Genomic DNA, 17,066 nt, shown 5'->3' with positions numbered 1-17,066 from the left:
TTTTTTTTTTGAGACTGAGTCTTGCTCTGTTACCAGGCAGGAGTGCAGTGGCGCAATCTCGGTTCACTGCAACCACTGCCTCCCGGGTTCAAGAAATTCTCCTGCTTCAGCCTCCCGAGTAGCTGGGACTATAGGTGCCTGCCACCACACCCGGCTAATTTTTGTATTTTTGGTAGACATGGGGTTTCACCGTGTTGGCCAGGATGGTCTCGATCTGTTGACCTTGTGATCCAGCCGCCTTGGCCACCCAAAGTGCTGGGATTATAGGCGTGAGCCACCACGCCTGGCCCACACATTTCCCGCATTCTTAATAGGCAAGGAAAACATGAAACCATACTACAAATGAATAAAAATATGAATGAAAAATGCTTTGTAAATTTTCTTTTTTTAATAGTTGGGAAAGAAAAATATACCTTTAGATAATCATGTTTTTTTCTTTTTATTTATATCTTTCTAGCTTTATTGTGGTAGAATTGACAAATAATATAAACTGTTCGCAATGGCAGCTGCTTGTTCTGCTTGTTCTGTGGGAGCTCAGAGAAGGTTGTATTTAACTTGGGCTTGAAGGAGAGGGAAGACCTTGTTGAGGAGGGGCTGTTTGAACTACTCTTTGAAGAATGAGTGAGAGCATTCTTAAAGGACAAGCAAGCGGTGGAGGGTGGGGAGGATATTTTTAGCATTAGGGTCTTTAGAAAAATCTTCAGCAAATACCCAAGTGATGCAATATGATAAAAGGGCTGCAAATGGTTGTGGGTGGAATAAAAGTCTGTTTTCAAAATCCCAGTTTATAAATCCAGTGCAGTATGTTATTTTTTCTTATTCTCTCTTATACTACTATTCTACTATTGTCTTAAAAGACTTCTGTAATATGGGGGAAAATGCTAAAGCAGAAGCGAAAAAAACATTAGAGTTTTCTGGTAAGACTGTTGATGGATATTTTTGGTTATCTACTTGTGTGTATGAGTTTCTAAATCTATATTAGGTGCAATAAATAATTCAGGTTAGGACAACCCTATTTAGCTCCTCCGCACCTGTTCCTATTAGCACCCTGGTGTGGGAGGCTCAAACCAGAAAGATCTGTTGTACCAGGTGTTCTAATAGGCACAGAAAATTGCTCCTGAGGAGATAATATACTAACTCGGAACCACACATGAAGATTGCTGCTCTTCAACCCCTCCTCTGCTGAGCCAGGGAATTCCCTGGCCTGCCTCAGCCAAAAGAAGAAATATCTTGGCACTGCCCCAAAACATTTTATACCACTCAGTCTTCCCTTTGATTGTGTTGTTGCAGACTGTGCTCTGTCAACGCAGAAGTTAGTCCTGATGAACAAGTCTGCTGTTTAGCTGCTGCAGCCGCCGTAATTATAAGCAGATTGAACTACTTCTGTGCCGCTTGGTAAAGAGTCACTGCCCCAGCCCCTCTCAAGAATGTGGATGCCTCAAATCCTTCCCCCCCTCCCCATTTAGCCACTAAAACAAGACTTTCAATAACTAAGAACCCTGCTTCAGCTCCACAGCTGGTGTCCGTTCTGATCAAGTGGTACTTCACCATGCTCATTGTTAATATTTTGAACAACTTGGTTTGGGATGCTGATACAGAGCATTCTGGCTCTTGGTGCAGAATATAAAAGATGCCTCTGTTTGCAGGTAGGAGAAGATTCTCGACATGCAGGACCACCAGTTCTTCCCAGGCCATCCAGTACATTCAATACAGTCAGTAGGCCACAGTACCAGGACATGGTTCCAGTGGGTATGTCATCCCTTTCCAGAAATTATCTGTCCTTTTGTGCTATTATCTGTACCATGTACATCTGTACCATGTACACACTTCTCCTGTTGTTAGCCTGCTACTTTTTGCCCTGTATTGAGAAATTGCTGCATTATCCTTAAGAAATGTACAACAAAATCCTATATACTTGAGTCTCAAAGGGCTTCTGTCTTATCATATCCTAAAGGATGAGATTGTTTTTTAATAGCACCCTACCTTTCCTGAGTAGAGGTATTATATTAGATTATTGAAGTTAAGGAAAAATAATTTATTAAGGTAATATGTTATGCAATCATTATAAATTAAGAATTTGGACGAGCATATGCTTAGTATATATTTAAGGCCGAGACAGAATTTAAATGGCATGTGAATCTGTAGCAGCCTCACAAAATAAACAATCAAAGAGAGCACATTCTTAAGGGCTTTTGTCACAAATAGAAGGCAGCAAGAACCTCTAAAATAGTAAAATAAAAATAAATGAATGTAGGAAAAAGTCCTAAAAAACAACTTGAGTTGTTATTAAAAGGATGAGGTTGAAGTAGATCGGTGGTTGCCAAACCTGAAGTGCCTAAGGCAGGGGGAGTGGACAGACTGGTGGGAGGCCATATGGGCTCCGTGCTCCGTCTTAAATAAGACTAGGTTGGCCGGGCACAGTGGCTCACGCCTGTAATCCCAGCATTTTGCGGGGCCAAGACGGGCAGATCACAAGGTCGACAGATCGAGACCATCCTAGCTAACACAGTGAAACCCCGTCTCTAGTAAAGATAAGAAAAAATTAGCCAGGCCTGGTGGCATGCACCTGTAGTCCCAGCTGCTCGGGAGGCTGAGATAGGAGAATCACTTGAACCCGGGAGGCGGAGGTTGCAGTGAGCCAAGATCGCACCACTGCACTCCAGCCTAGGGACAAAGCAAGACTCAGTCTCAAAAAAAAAAAAAAAAAAAAAAAAAAAAATTTAGACCAGCTCTCCATTTATCTTTGTTTTAAAATGTTTTTGTTTCTTTTTTTTATTATTATACTTTAAGTTCTAGGGTACATGTGCACAACATGCAGGTTTGTTACATATGTATACATGTGCCATGTTGGTGTGCTGCACCCATTAACTTGTCATTTACATTAGGTATATCTCCTAATGCTATCCCTACCCCCTCCCCCTACCCCACGACAGGCCCCAGTGTGTGATGTTCCCCACCCTGTATCCAAGTGTTCTCATTGTTCAATTCCCACCTATGAGTGAGAATGTGCAGTGTTTGGTTTTTTGTCCTTGCAATAGTTTGCTGAGAATGATGGTTTCCAGCTTTATCCATATCCCTACAAAGGACATGAACTCATCCTTTTTTATGACTGTGTAATATTCCATGGTGTATCTGTACCACATTTTCTTAATCCAGTCTATCATTGATGGACATTTGGGTTGGTTCCAAGTCTTTGCTATTGTGAATAGTGCTGCAATAAACATATGTGTGCATGTGTCTGTATAGCAGCATGATTTATAATCCTTTGGGTATATACCCAGTAATGGGATGGCTGGGTCAAATGGTATTTCTAGTTCTAGATCCTTGAGGAATCGCCACACTGTCTTCCACAATGGTTGAACTAGTTTACAGTCCCACCAACAGTGTAAAAGTGTTCCTATTTCTCCACATCCTCTCCAGCACCTGTTGTTTCTTGACTTTGTAATGATCGCCATTCTAACTGGTGTGAGATGGTATTTCATTGTGGTTTTGATTTGCATTTCTTCTACCTCCCTGGCTGACTACTAATTAATCAGAAGATGGTTTTTCATTTCTGACTTGTCATTTCTGTGAGGCTGATTTTCATAAGCTTAAAATGATCAAGATCTAGAATCTCGTTGGTGACCTCATCTTGCCATTTGATAATAAATATGGCTTATCAAATGAGTTTACTAAGAATGTTTAACTAAGCCACAGCTAACAGATCTAAGTCCAATAATCATATAAAAGGTTAGATAGAAATTGGAATGTAAGCACCTACAGTGGTGAGCAGTCTAGTTCTAAACTATAACTTTGAGTATAAGTAAGATTAGCCAGAAAAACAGATTTCATTTATTTTTTTATTTTTCAGTAGAAACAAGTTCTCACTATGTTGCCCAGGCTGGTCTTAATCTCCTGAGCTCAAGTGATCCTCCCAACTCAGACTCTCAAAGTGCTGGGGTTACAGGCGTAAGCTACCATGCCTAGCTGAAAAACAGATGATTTTGAAAAGTTTGGATGTATAGTCCGGGCGCAGTGGCTTACGCCTGTAATCCTAGCACTTTGGGAGGCCGAGGCAGGTGGATCAAGATCAGGAGTTCGAGATTAGCCTGGCCAACATGGCAAAACCCCATCCCTTCTAAAAATACAAAAAAAAAAAAATTAGCTGGGCATGGTGGCGGGCACCTATAATCCCAGCTACTTGGGAGGCTGAAGCAGGAGAATTGCTTGAACCCATGAGGGCAGAAGTTGCAGTGAGCTGAGATGATGCCACTTCACTGCAGCCTGGGTGAAAGAGCGCAGCTGCACCTCACACACACACACACAAGTTTGGATTTATATACATAAAACTAATAATAGATTCTTTTTTAAATTGTTGTCTTTTCTGATTTTTTTTCAGCTTACAATGACAAGATTGTTGCATTTCTACGTCAACCCAATATCTTTGAAATTCTACAGGAGCGTCAACCTGATCTTACCAGGAATCACTCACTCAGGTAACAATAATATTGGTATCTGGTTCATGTTGCATAAGCACAAACCATTAAATCTTAGTTGTACTGATATTTGTCTTGGAAATTTATTCTTTCTTTCTGACATCCTTTGCTAAAACATCTTGTATGCAAATATTTTGTCATCATCACCAGGTATTGCAGTGCTGACTTCTCTCTATTAAGTATAAAAGTTGAATAAAATCAGCCAGGCTCAGTGACTCACACCTGTAATCTCAGCACTTTGGGAGGCCAAGATGGTCAGATCACGAGGTCAAGAGATCAAGACCATCCTGCCCAACATGGTGAAACCCCGTCTCTACTCAAAATACAAAAATTAGCTGAGCGTGGTGGTGCGTGCCTGTAGACCCAACTACTCGGGAGGCTGAGGCAGGAGAATCGCTTGAACCTGGGAGGTGGAGGTTGCAGTGAGCTGAGATCGTGCCACTGCACTGCAACCTGGTGACAGAGTGAGACTCCATCTCAAAAAAAAAAAAAAGGTTGAATAAAATCAACTAAACAATCCAGAATCCTATTTAAAAAAAGAAATATGAAAAAAACACAAAAAAATTAAGCCAAGAGTTTATCCTAGATGTGCAGATTATAATGAAATTAATGACATAACCTTTTTGAGTGTAACTTGAGTAAGCAAAAGTAGCATACAGTTTATTGAATTGAGATGCGTAGAGTTCCAGATTTGGTATTCACATTTTTCCATAATAAAAACAGATTAGAACCTAAGTAGGGAATGTGATACTCTCTAAAACTGAGCCTCCCCTTGCATGAACCCTCTCTTCTAAACAACTTTTCAAAGCATCATGCCTCAGGCCCGGTTTTACTTTCCTGAATACATGCTGTTCCCCTTCCCTGGCAAGCTTTTCTCTCCTTCTGAGTTTGGGAAGCAAGATTTTTCCACTAAAACCCAGCAGAAGCGTTCCCTCCTTGAAATCTTTCAACTCCACTGTGGACTCTCACTTTCATGATCTAGATTAGTATTTCTCTATCTAAGTGTGCTAGGCATCAGTGGGGATAGGAAAAGAAGAGTTTCTGCTGACAATCTTTCTTAACCCCAACTCCAGTTGTCACCTTTACTGGTAGAAGTATATTTGCCTGGTGGTACCATCCTGGCCCACAGCAGTGATTCTCAAATACTGATCCACTAAGTTGTGCCAAACTGTTTTCATCAGTATGACCTGGGAAGCTTATATAATACAAAATGCCAGGTCCTGCCTCCTCCAATTCCTCTCCCTTCTGTGAATTTATACCCCCTGTTCTCCCATGCCCTACCCAGAAATTTAATTCAAGAGGTCTGGGGTGGAGCCTAATAATTATTTTTTCAAAACCTCTCTGTATAATTGTGATGGCACAGTTGGCTGCAATAACCTTTGGTCTTGACACTATTTTGATGATTAGTCATGAAATGTATCACATTGTCCTTTGTACTGTTTTGACTTTATGACTTTTGTGTTTTGGTTTGACTTTTCAAGTCCTTATGTGTTATTTTCCAGTTAGATTTTAAGAGCCTTGCAAATAGGGATCTTATCCAACTCATCATCATTTTTCCTCCTTACTGTTCAAATATCTAGAATAGCATTTTGCACATAGTGAATGTAAAAATATGTATGTATATAGTTGTTGATTTGAAAATAAATTACCAAATATTCTTACGATATTCTCGGTCTCATGTCCTTTTTTTTTTTTCTTTTTTCTTTTGAGACGGAGTCCCACTCTTATTGCCCAGGCTGGAGTGCAATGGTGCAATCTCGGCTCACTGCAACCTCCGCCTCCTGGGTTCAAGCGATTCTCCTGTCTCAGCCTCCCGAGTAGCTGGGATGACAGGTGTCCGCCGCAACACCCGGCTAATTTTCGTATTTTTAATAGAGACAGGATTTCACCATGTTGGTCAGGCTGGTATTGAATGCCTGACCTCAGGTGATCCGGCTGCCTGGGCCTCCAAAAGTGCTGGGATTACAGGCATGAGTCACTGTGCCTGACCTTAGTCTCATGTCTTTAAAGTTGTCACTACCTTCTAAAGTTTGTAAAGGCTAAAGCTACACAACATTTCAAGTATTATGCTATAAACATTGAGTATATAAAAATCCCAGTTTCACCTGGTTTCACATGGTTAATAACATTTGACTCACCTCTTAGTGCTTTCCCCAACATAAGCATGCTGTTCTTAACCACAGAAAAATTATAATAATTATACAAGTGAAGATTTTGTATGTTTGTTTATTATGGCATCCACTCAGTAATCCGTGTTCCCCTAGAGAATCTTGTGTAAGAAGTTTTAGCTTTAAAAAATTGCAGAAACAAGCTCGTCAGTGGTCTAATTAGAAATGTTAGCAATCCTAGACCTCAAAGCAAAACAAACAAACAAACAAAATTCTTCCTCTTTTGCTAATCACAAAATAAAGAGAACTCTATTTCCTCTCTCTTCTACCACTTCCAACCAACACACACCACACGTTAATATCTGTTCCTCTAAGTGTACCCCATCCCCCACAAAAAAGAGGAAACTCAAGAAGTTTTTCACTTTTTCTCTGCACTTCACATTAGTATGTAATACGAATTAACATATCTTTAAATCTCCACTATCAGAGAGATTAGGTGATCTAATCTACCGGGACAAGGCATTTGTCATTATTCTGTAATGATTTGACAGAATCTTAACAGATCCTAACAGAGGGAAAAGTTGCAGGCCCAAGTTGGTAGCTTCAAGTTTTGTTTTGTTTTCTTTTTGCTTTTTAGAGTCTGAAAAGTCTCTAATCTCCTAAAGATTGTTGAAGATTTTTTTTTTAGTGGCATCTAGGGTCCTCAGTTAAGCATAATCTTTCTTCTAACATAGGATTCACATGGTAATCTATTTTATGCATTTATTTGATAGGCTATGAAATATATTTCCATCTTTACAGAATGTGACCGTGGAAGGCAGACGCAGTCATGATAAGTAAAAGGAAGGGGGAACTTAAATCAATGAGATAATGCCACTCCTCCTATCCAGAGTGTGTGTCACACTGCACTTTCATTTTCTGTCGAGTTTTTGGGAGTTAAATATTTTGCTTATCATAACATTGAAAAGGGGAAGTTTGTATATCTAAGAGAACATTCTGTTTTATATAGTTGAGGAGCATTCCCACAAACACAGGGGTGGGAAATCAGCTGAGTTTCTTTAATCTCCTATTTCAGTGATATTTTTGATAACAGATTTATGCATGGAATGGAGCCACTGAGCAATCTATGTGTCAAAGTTCGCTGTGGACCTTATATTCATACCTGGAACAAGGATTCCCAGTACCAACATAACTTTGTATATGTTCTTTCTCATCTGTGGCATGCCACTTACGATAAATATTCCTTCTTATTCTTCCCACAATATCCTGGTAAAAGTGGCAGCCCTTAAGAGATTGAAATAGGTATACCTCTTTACTTTGTGTTTTCCTGGTTTGCTTGTGATTCCTCCTAAACCAGAGGATAGCAGGCAATTCATTTAGTTTGCATCTATGTATAGTTTTCTCTTCCCTGAGACTTCACTGGTGTGTCTTCCTGTCTATGTGGCTATGGTTTTCCATGCATTGTGATATGGCTTTTACTTTCAACTGCTGTATTTAAATCACTGCTCCCTATAAATTCATTTATCACGTAAATGTGAATGGTACTAAGTTACTGTCCTTTTTTTTTTTTAAAAAAAAACAAACCTCAGGAGATGTTTATTTCTCCTATTAGAAAAATGAGCTTCCAAAAGTTAGTACCACATCTGTAAAATGGGTAGTGTCCCCATTGGATTATTATACGCTACTACTGGTTCTCACTGAAAGAAGATGTTTGTATGCTATGACATTAAAATAAAAGCTGAAAAAAAAGTTCTAACATTTTATATGAATACAGATATATTCATTAGAAAACAACCTTTAACAATATTTGATAGGTGAATGTAATGCATATTTAAAAGTTCAATAAAATTTTTAGTATTGGTGTTTGTACAGCACTGTGTAATGAGAAAGGCTATGACCCTGAGTTAAGAGTTGAGAATTTCCCCTCTAATATGATCATTAGGTCCAATCAGTAAATCTGTTCCCTGCTAGTCCAGCTCTCCCCAGGCACCAGTGATTATTTTTGGCAGCAGGCTGTTTCCTCCTTGAGTGCTTCCTATATAACTCACCTTGCCATGAGGACATGATCTGTGATTATTTTTTCATTCTGGGTAGATTAGATCATTCCATATTTTATGTTATTAGGAAATCAGTAACTTGGGAGTCAATAAATTCTGAACCACAAAAGGCAAATGGATATGTGTTTCAGGATTCACCAGACTAGAGGCAAATGCAGACTTGAATCTTCTATTTCCTTTCATTATCCTATTTGAAGAGCCCTGGGGTTTTGTCAGAGTTTAACTTTACTCTTAATTTTTTTTTTATTTTAAAAATAATTGCCCATTTTGAAATTTTTCAAACAATACAGAATTTTAGGTAGTAAAAAGTTAAAGTATCAAAAGCTGTCTTTCATAAGATAAACCCTAGTGTTCAAAATTGCTAATCTATTTCTTTTCTAGCTTTGTGGCAAATGAATTTTTCTACATGTAATATTAGACTGGAAATGTTAGTCTTGGTTAACATCTGAACTATTTGGGTGAAAATAGCATGAATTTACTTCTGTTGATCCGTATGCATTTTCCTGTTAAAACCTGCCTAGCTCTCTCCCTTAGTCTTCTCCTGATTTGTTTACTTATCACTCAGATGTCTGGACCAACATGGCAAACTTCTGATCTTTGCTGTACCAAACTTAAATAATAGCAAATCTGGACTGAGACTATTATTTTCCTACAGACAATTTACATAGGGATAATTATTGAATTTTTAAAGATACCTTTTTTTTTCTTTTGAGACAGGGGGTCTCACTCTGTTGCCCAGGCTACAGTGTAGTGTCGCGATCACAGTTGACTGCAGCATCAACCTCCTGGGCTCAAGCCGTCCTCCTGCCTTAGCCTCCCAAGTAGCTGGGACTACAGGAGCACACCACCTTGCCCTGCTAATTGTTTTATGTTTATTTTATTTTTTCTTATAGAGATAGAGCCTTGCTATGTTGTGCAGGTTCATTTTGAATACCTGGGCTTAAGAGATCCTCCTGCTTCAGCCTCCCAAAGTGCTGGGATAACACTGGTAATTTGTTGCCATTCAACACCATGAGCCATTGCTCCTGGACACCTGATTAAAATAATTTATTGACACCACATAGTAATGGTCATTGAGAAGTCCTAATAGTAGACTCTGTCTCACTGGGAGAGCAGCAGTAATGGCTCTTAGAAGGTAGTTGAGAATAGCTCTTAAGATTTTGTTCAGGTTTGGAGTCAGAAAGACCTAGGTTTGAATTCTGGCTCTGCAATTTACCCACCAGCTGACTTTGAATGAGACATTAAACAATCCTCCAAGTTGTCATCCTCATCTGTAAAATGGGGATCAGAAATTCTAACTTCCAGCGTCTTTTTGAAGATTAAATGAAATAATATATGTATAAAGCATTTGGTACTGTGTAAGCATAGTAAGCATACAGCAAATTTAAATCAATATTATATTAGTAGTCTGCCCTTCACTTCTTTGTTCTATCAGAAGGACTCAGTTTTTGTTTTTTTTTTTTAAGACGGAGTCTCGCTCTGTCGCCCAGGCTGGAGTGCAGTGGCCGGACCTCAGCTCACTGCAAGCTCCGCCTCCCGGGTTCCCGCCATTCTCCTGCCTCAGCCTCCCGAGTAGCTGGGACCACAGGCGCCCGCCACCTCGCCCGGCTAGTTTTTTGTATTTTTAGTAGAGACGGGGTTTCACCGTATTAGCCAGGATGGTCTCGATCTCCTGACCTCGTGATCCGCCCGTCTCGGCCTCCCAAAGTGCTGGGATTACAGGCTTGAGCCACCACGCCCGGCCAGGACTCAGTTTAAAGTAATTTGCCCCTAAACTCTAAAAACCACTATTCCTGAAATTGATCATACGTATAAATGGAACCATGTGATTCTGTGGATATAATTTAAATGCAACTAGGATCTAGGATCTCTCTTCCTTTTGGGGGTGGGGAGCAGACGAAGTCTCGCTCTGTCGCCCAGGCTGGAGTGCGGTGGGCACAATCTCGGCTCACTGCAACATCTGCCTCCCAGGTTCAAGCAATTTTGTACCTCAGCCTCCTGAGTAGCCAGAACTACAGCAATGCACTACCACGCCCGGCTAATTTTTATATTTTCAGTAGAGATGGGGTTTCACCATGTTGGCCAGGCTGGTCTTGAACTCCTGGCCTCAAGTGATCTGCCTACCTGGGCCTCCCAAAGTGTTGGAATTATAGGTGTGAGCCACTGTGCCTGGCCATCTTTAATTCAACCATTAATTTGTTTATAGGAGGGCTTTTTAGTGGTGCTGTCACACTGTTTCCTACAGCGAGCTTTACTCTAAAATCTTTTACATTTATGCAATAAAACCAGCCTTGACTGCTCCATGCCTGGACTGAGGACTGAGCCTTCTGGCTCGAGGTTTAGCCAGAAATTACTGAGGGCCAAAATATCATGGCAATATCATTAAGATAACATTTTAGAAGCCATCCAAAGGTATATTAAAGTATCTTTCCAAGCAGCTAATTATATTGTAGGCCTAATAAGAGATTAGAGACTTTGTTCTTCAGGGCAGTAAGGAACACAGATTCTTAGAACCTGTCACCTATTCTATGACTTCTGCAAAAGAAATAAGTGCTAGTCATGTTTTATTTGGATGGATGTGCTAATTTATAGATCTACATATGCTTTTGAATTATATATCATGTATATATCTAATTTTCACATTTTTGATGCATGGAATCTCTTAACTATTAATGTCAACTTTAAGACAACTGGACAGTCAATCGCCTAAAATTTAAAAGGCCCAAAACAGGAACTCCAATAGCCAAAATTAGTTTAGGTTATTTCCATAGTATCACACTCAGATATTTGTTAAATTATTTTCCGATAAACATTGTTCTCTGATGTAACTTTGAAAGATTCCCCAAATTACACATACATTCATCCACTGGATGTTTCTCCAAAGCATTGTGGTTTTTTGCTAATAAGTGGTTCAATCATGTTTTTCAAGATGATTTTCTTACATGAGGAATAATCATGTTTTAGGTATATCTGTTTTACTGTTGATTTTTCCTACATTCTGCTATATTTATGAAGAAAACAATTCAGTAAAATGTCATTTTCCTTTAGTCATTAAACTTGGACTCTCTGTGGACCAAAGCAAAATATCAGCGCTGAAACCAGTCTCAGTGCCTTCCCTAACCCAAAAGAATAATAAATCCGCTTCTAAATCGTAGAGAACAATGAATTATTTATGATAGCACAAAGTAGTTTTTAATAAAATCTGCTTTTTACTTATATTTAAATAAATTGCCCAGTTACTGGATCAGAAGCATTTCTTACAAAGCAAACAAAATAAGCATCCCTTCTCTGTTAATAATATGTTGGCAAGTTTATTTAGAACAGCTTGCCAACAATACAAACAGAAAAAGGAGTGGGTCAACAGAAATCTAGTCTGGCTTTATTTTCAATAGATCATATTATCTGTTGAAAAAGGAATAAATAATTATGGAGCCTATCTAATAATATACTCAATAGTTTAAAATTATTGAGTGCTTCCTATATAATAGGCTCCAGGCTAAGTATTTCATTTGCATTCTATAATTATGTTTATTTTAACATGAGGAAACAGAGTTAAATAACTCTCTAAGTTCTTAGCATGCAGATAACTTATATCTATTTATGACAAACTTTGTCCCTACGCATGTGGCTAATTAATTTCACATCTCTGGGTCCGTAAGAATCATATGACCATAATGGACTTAAATTCCCATAACCTTTCAACTGCTTGACTGTATCTGTCAAGTCAGACAGTGCCCTGTGACTGTAATAATGAGTGTGAATGATCCGTGCTGGTCTTCCTTTCTTGACATTATACCATTAGGGAAGTCAAAGCATTTCTCTAGAACTGCCTCAGGGCAGTTTTTAAAAACATGTATTTGTGAATGTGCCACTGAACTATATCTAGAGGAACCAGGATGTGCAGAGTTGGCAGTCCAGAGTTTTGTGGTTCTGAGCATTGGTCTTCTGGTTGTCTCCAAACACGTGCCCTTTGACTTCACCAAAATGTTGGGTGGTTTCATGAGAATGTTTTCTGTGGGAATTCAGTCTTGAGACTTTGTTCATTGTCCTCAAATGATCTAGTAGAGTTGATCTTCTGGGGTGATTTCGTGCAGAGGAGGAAGTGGTTACACATATTGTGAGAGTCTGAGAGACAGCAGTAGCTGGAGACTTTTTCCTGAGCTTGTCACTGTATGGTTTAGGTTCTCGTTTTACGTTGTGAGTTTTCATGTTAAGAGATTGCCTTTTTACCTGCCTTTACGTTTCTCTCCAGTAGATTCTGTTTTAGTAAATAATTAGACATCAGCTTTCCAATTCTTTTTTTATTTCTCTGCCACAGCAAAAAAAAAAAAAAAAAAAAAAAAAAAATAGATTGTTTATTCCAAACACCAGGTGGATTCTTATGGGAAATTGTTAGGAGCCACATATGTTATTTTGGCCTAAATTAATCATGTCCCTGGTTTGTATTTTACTAAGCACTTATCAGGTAGACAGAAAAGTGTTTGGCACTTGGGGAACACAAAAGATAAAGGAGGAACAACTGGGCACCATAGCTCACGCCTGTAATCCCAGCCACTTTAGGAGGCCAAGGTGGGTGGATCACTTGAGGTCAGGAGTTCACCTGGCCAACATATGAAACCTCGTTTCCCCTAAAAATACAAAAATTAGCCAGATGTGGTGGCGCATTCCTGTAATCCTAACTACACTGGAGGCTGAGGCAGGAGAATCACTTGAACTCAGGAGGCAGAGGTTGCAGTGCGTCGATATTGAGTCTCTTCACTCCAGCCTGGGTGACACAGACTCCATCTCGAAAGAAAGATAAAGGAGAAAAGGCTTTTGCCCTCAAGAAACTTGTGTTTCAAAAGGAATTTAAGTTGTACCTCACTAGCCGAATCAGAAGGTGCACCCATAAAAGTGCTAGAATGTACTCTAAGGGGCACAGAGAGATAAATGTACCCATGTAGAGAGGACCAAATGACAATATGTTGTATTAATATAACCTTAATCTTCATTATATACCACTAAGGTTGAATTGAATTTATTTGTTAAGGAAGAAGCCAGGCTAATGCAGTAAGTAACTCACTCCTATAATCCCAGCAGTTTGGGAGGCTGAGGCAGGAGGATCACTTGAGGCCAGGAGTTCAAGACCAGCCCAGACAACATAGCAAGACCCTGTCTCTACAAAAATGTTTAAAAATTAGCCGGGTGTGGTGGTACATACCTGTAGTCCCACCTACTCAGGAGACTGAGGCAAGAGGATCACTTGAGCCCAGGAGTTTGAAGCTGTAGTGAGCCATGATTGTACCACTGCACTCTAGGCTAGGCAACAGAGAGGACTGCCACAGATTCCTTCTAACTGTATACATTAATAAACTTGAATAAATATATTAAAGTAATTTTCAAATATTCCTCTAGTCATGATCAGTTGTCTTTAACAACATTTCTCAAACTTGTTATGTTATTCCAAACGCTGCGTGGACTCATGAAAATTTGTAGGAGTCACATCTGTTATTTTCCACTCTAAAAAGAAAAAGAAATATCGCAGACCTATAATGTTGACATTAATCGCTTTTATTTTAAACTTAAATGTGTACAAATATAAAATATGTATAATAAAAGCTTACAGCTTTTATAAACTACAAAACCAAAAGACATACAAATTAAGTTAAAAACTAGAAAAAAAATCAATAATATTTGAATTAATGCTATTAACGTGAGGATATTTTGTTTTGCAGAAGCCAGATCACCGATGTTGAGACCATTATCGGTGGAAAGACATATTTGTGCTTTTCTGTGCTTGTGTTTGACTTGATTCTTTTGATTTTGCATCTCTGGCCTAGCATGTGCCGCCTTGGAATTATCACAGTCATTGTTTTTCCTTCTTAACAAAAAGCTTATTTTTATCTACTGATTCATTGGTTTGATAAGCCAATTCATTTAATAATGTAACCCAAAATACAATACTGAAAGATAAAACATATCATTGAATGTGCCCTGGGATGAGTGGATTCTACCACCACTTTTCTATTTGCAAACTATTGCAGAACTTTTGTTCTTAGAATAAGCCAGGGTATCTTTTATGCATTATTTAGCATGAATGCATAATTTTCTTTTTAAATCCATCTCTTTTGTTTTCTCTTTAGACTATGGTAATTTACATATACATTACTTAACCTCCCTTGATCGTTTTCATGATGCAAGTTAATACTGTAGAAGAAAAGGTTTTTCTAATTGGTAAGCGAAGTGTGCGTAAGTGGCAGATGGGGACTGGTGTTATTATCATATTGAACATCAAGGCCCTGCCAGACTAAGGGCAGCCAGGTGTGTTCACCGTCCCTTTAAAAGCTCATCTCTGATCACTTTGCACCAAGTGCCCTATAAATACAAACATGGGACCCAAAGTCATATGGCAAGATTCAGTCATAAATGTCATCCATCTCATCTAAAATATTATTATATTGTTTCATGTGCTTTGATCATCAAAGTGAAGACACAACATTTAAAAATTCTTGCAGAGCTTGAGCTGATGTATGCAAATTTCTGGTAGACCAAGGATGCCAGTTTGAGAATCACTGGTCTATAGCATATTGGGCAAATACCTGGTAACCAAGAAGCAGTTCCTTTGTTTTTCTCAGAAAAGATTGGTGACATTTCCGGGATGTCTGCTAACTTCTGTCTCTTCCTCAGCCTTGATCTGCTCTCTTTACAGGCAGTAAACTAATGCCTTCTTTGTTTCTACGTGAAAGGACTTTATAAATAACTGTTTAGACCAGGAGCAGGTATAAAGCCTAACCACAGTTCAATTAAGTGAACAGAAGAATTTAAATATTTTGACATCAAATGAGAATTACCTTTTGACTTTCTTCCACTGCACTGTAAGCTCCTTGAAAATGGACTTTCTCTTACTCCCCATTGGATTCCCGTGTATGGTACCATGACTGGCACACAGTAGGCACACAGAAAATGTTCACTGAAAGAATGAATCAATATCAACATAAGAAAGTACTTAGTGGTGTGATGTACATCAGACGACATGTTCCAGTGTCTGGTTCCTGGCAGAATATGACCCATAGCTTGTCATTGTGATAAATTAGCTGGCCTGGTAGAAAACTGGTCTCAGCCTACCTCTCATATATTCTCACCTGAAAAATCAGACCAGTTGCCTTCACAGCCTGCTAGTTTACATCTGGAAAGTGATGAAAACTTTCCCAGTTGGCATACTTCCTCTGGTGCCTTTGTCCTTTCTTTTTCTCACCCTATCATCCTTGTGACTCAAGAAGCGATGATGTTTTTCTTATTCACAGGAAACTTACAAGCTGCAGTCCAGGGCCTGATATCTACCATCACTCAACTCCTTCTGTGTAGCTCCAGTTAAGGAAGGAGGGGAGAGTGCTCAGCCTGTTTGTTTTTTGTCTTGTTCTATTTGCCTGGATTCACTGTGTTGATAGACAAAAGAGATAAGCTGCATATTTGTGGGAGACAGCTTTTGATTCTTCAAGATCAAAGCATAGTGTTACTGACCCTTATAAGAGTAGTTCTTTGGTTAAGTTATTATTCATTTTTCTTCAAGATAACTTTTCTCTGATTTAGCTTTTATTAGCCAACATTTACATCTCTTATCAGAAAAACCATTCACCAGAACGGGCCTGGGTTTCCATCACGTGTTTCAGATGTATATGATTCCAACACTTGAGGGAAAATGTTCCGCCTGGTCAAGCCTTCACTGAAATAACCTTCAGCAGAGAGAGGCTGGCCTTCTGAGCACTCCTTTACGTACATGCCTGCCACTAATTTCTAATAGTCTTTAAAAAAAAAAAAAAAGTAGTTAGCTGATGGCAATAAAGTACAGAAATAAAAATGTGGCAATTACTAAAGATTAGCTGCTTCATCTATCATATAAAATGGATCTAGCCAGAAGAAATCAAGGACTGAACTCTGTTTGTCATACCTCGTAAGCTGTATGGCTAAGGGCAAATCCACTGACTTTTCTGTGCATTAGGGAATTTTTCATGTGAACACGAAACCTTGTCTTCCACCTCAGGGCCTTCAAGTCAGCAAGCAATCTTAAGAAAAAATCTTTGAAATTTGGAAATACAAAAATCAGTGGAACTTGGCCAGGCATGGTGGCTCATGTCTGTGATCCCAGCATTTGAGAGGTCAAGGCAGACAAATCACATGAGGCCAGGAGTTTGAGACCAGCATAGCGAACATGGAAAAACCCCATCTTCACCAAAAATACAAAAATTAGCTGGGCGTGGTGACGCATGCCTATAATCCCAGCTACTCAAATGTCTGAGGCAGGAGAATCGTTTGAACCCAGGAGGCAGAGGTTGCAGTGAGCCAAGATCACATCACTGCACTCCAGCCTGGGTGACTGAGTAAGGCCCTGTCTCAAAACAAACAAAAAAATCGGTGGAACTTTGTGAAAATATCAAATGGAAAAACAA

At 39.2% G+C, this 17,066-nt stretch overlaps 1 protein-coding gene across 7 annotated transcripts in view; it reads left to right on the top strand.

Moving 5' to 3' along the window:
• LOC105468168 (HECT, C2 and WW domain containing E3 ubiquitin protein ligase 2) overlaps positions 1–17,066 on the top strand; it is a 384,482-nt gene that overhangs the window by 309,722 nt on the left and 57,694 nt on the right. For all 7 annotated transcript variants that reach the window (XM_071073114.1, XM_071073110.1, XM_071073111.1 and 4 more), the window contains 2 exons: positions 1,647–1,749; positions 4,379–4,475. In XM_071073114.1, coding sequence (XP_070929215.1) covers positions 1,647–1,749; positions 4,379–4,475 — 200 coding nt within the window. The remainder of the gene's footprint in view (positions 1–1,646; positions 1,750–4,378; positions 4,476–17,066) is intronic.

Source organism: Macaca nemestrina, chromosome 11 (genome assembly GCF_043159975.1).
Source record: "Macaca nemestrina isolate mMacNem1 chromosome 11, mMacNem.hap1, whole genome shotgun sequence".
In the NCBI taxonomy this organism is placed as follows: Eukaryota; Metazoa; Chordata; class Mammalia; order Primates; family Cercopithecidae; genus Macaca; species Macaca nemestrina.
The sequence above is the reverse complement of the archived record's forward strand: the minus strand, read 5'-3'. Positions and strand labels throughout refer to the sequence as shown.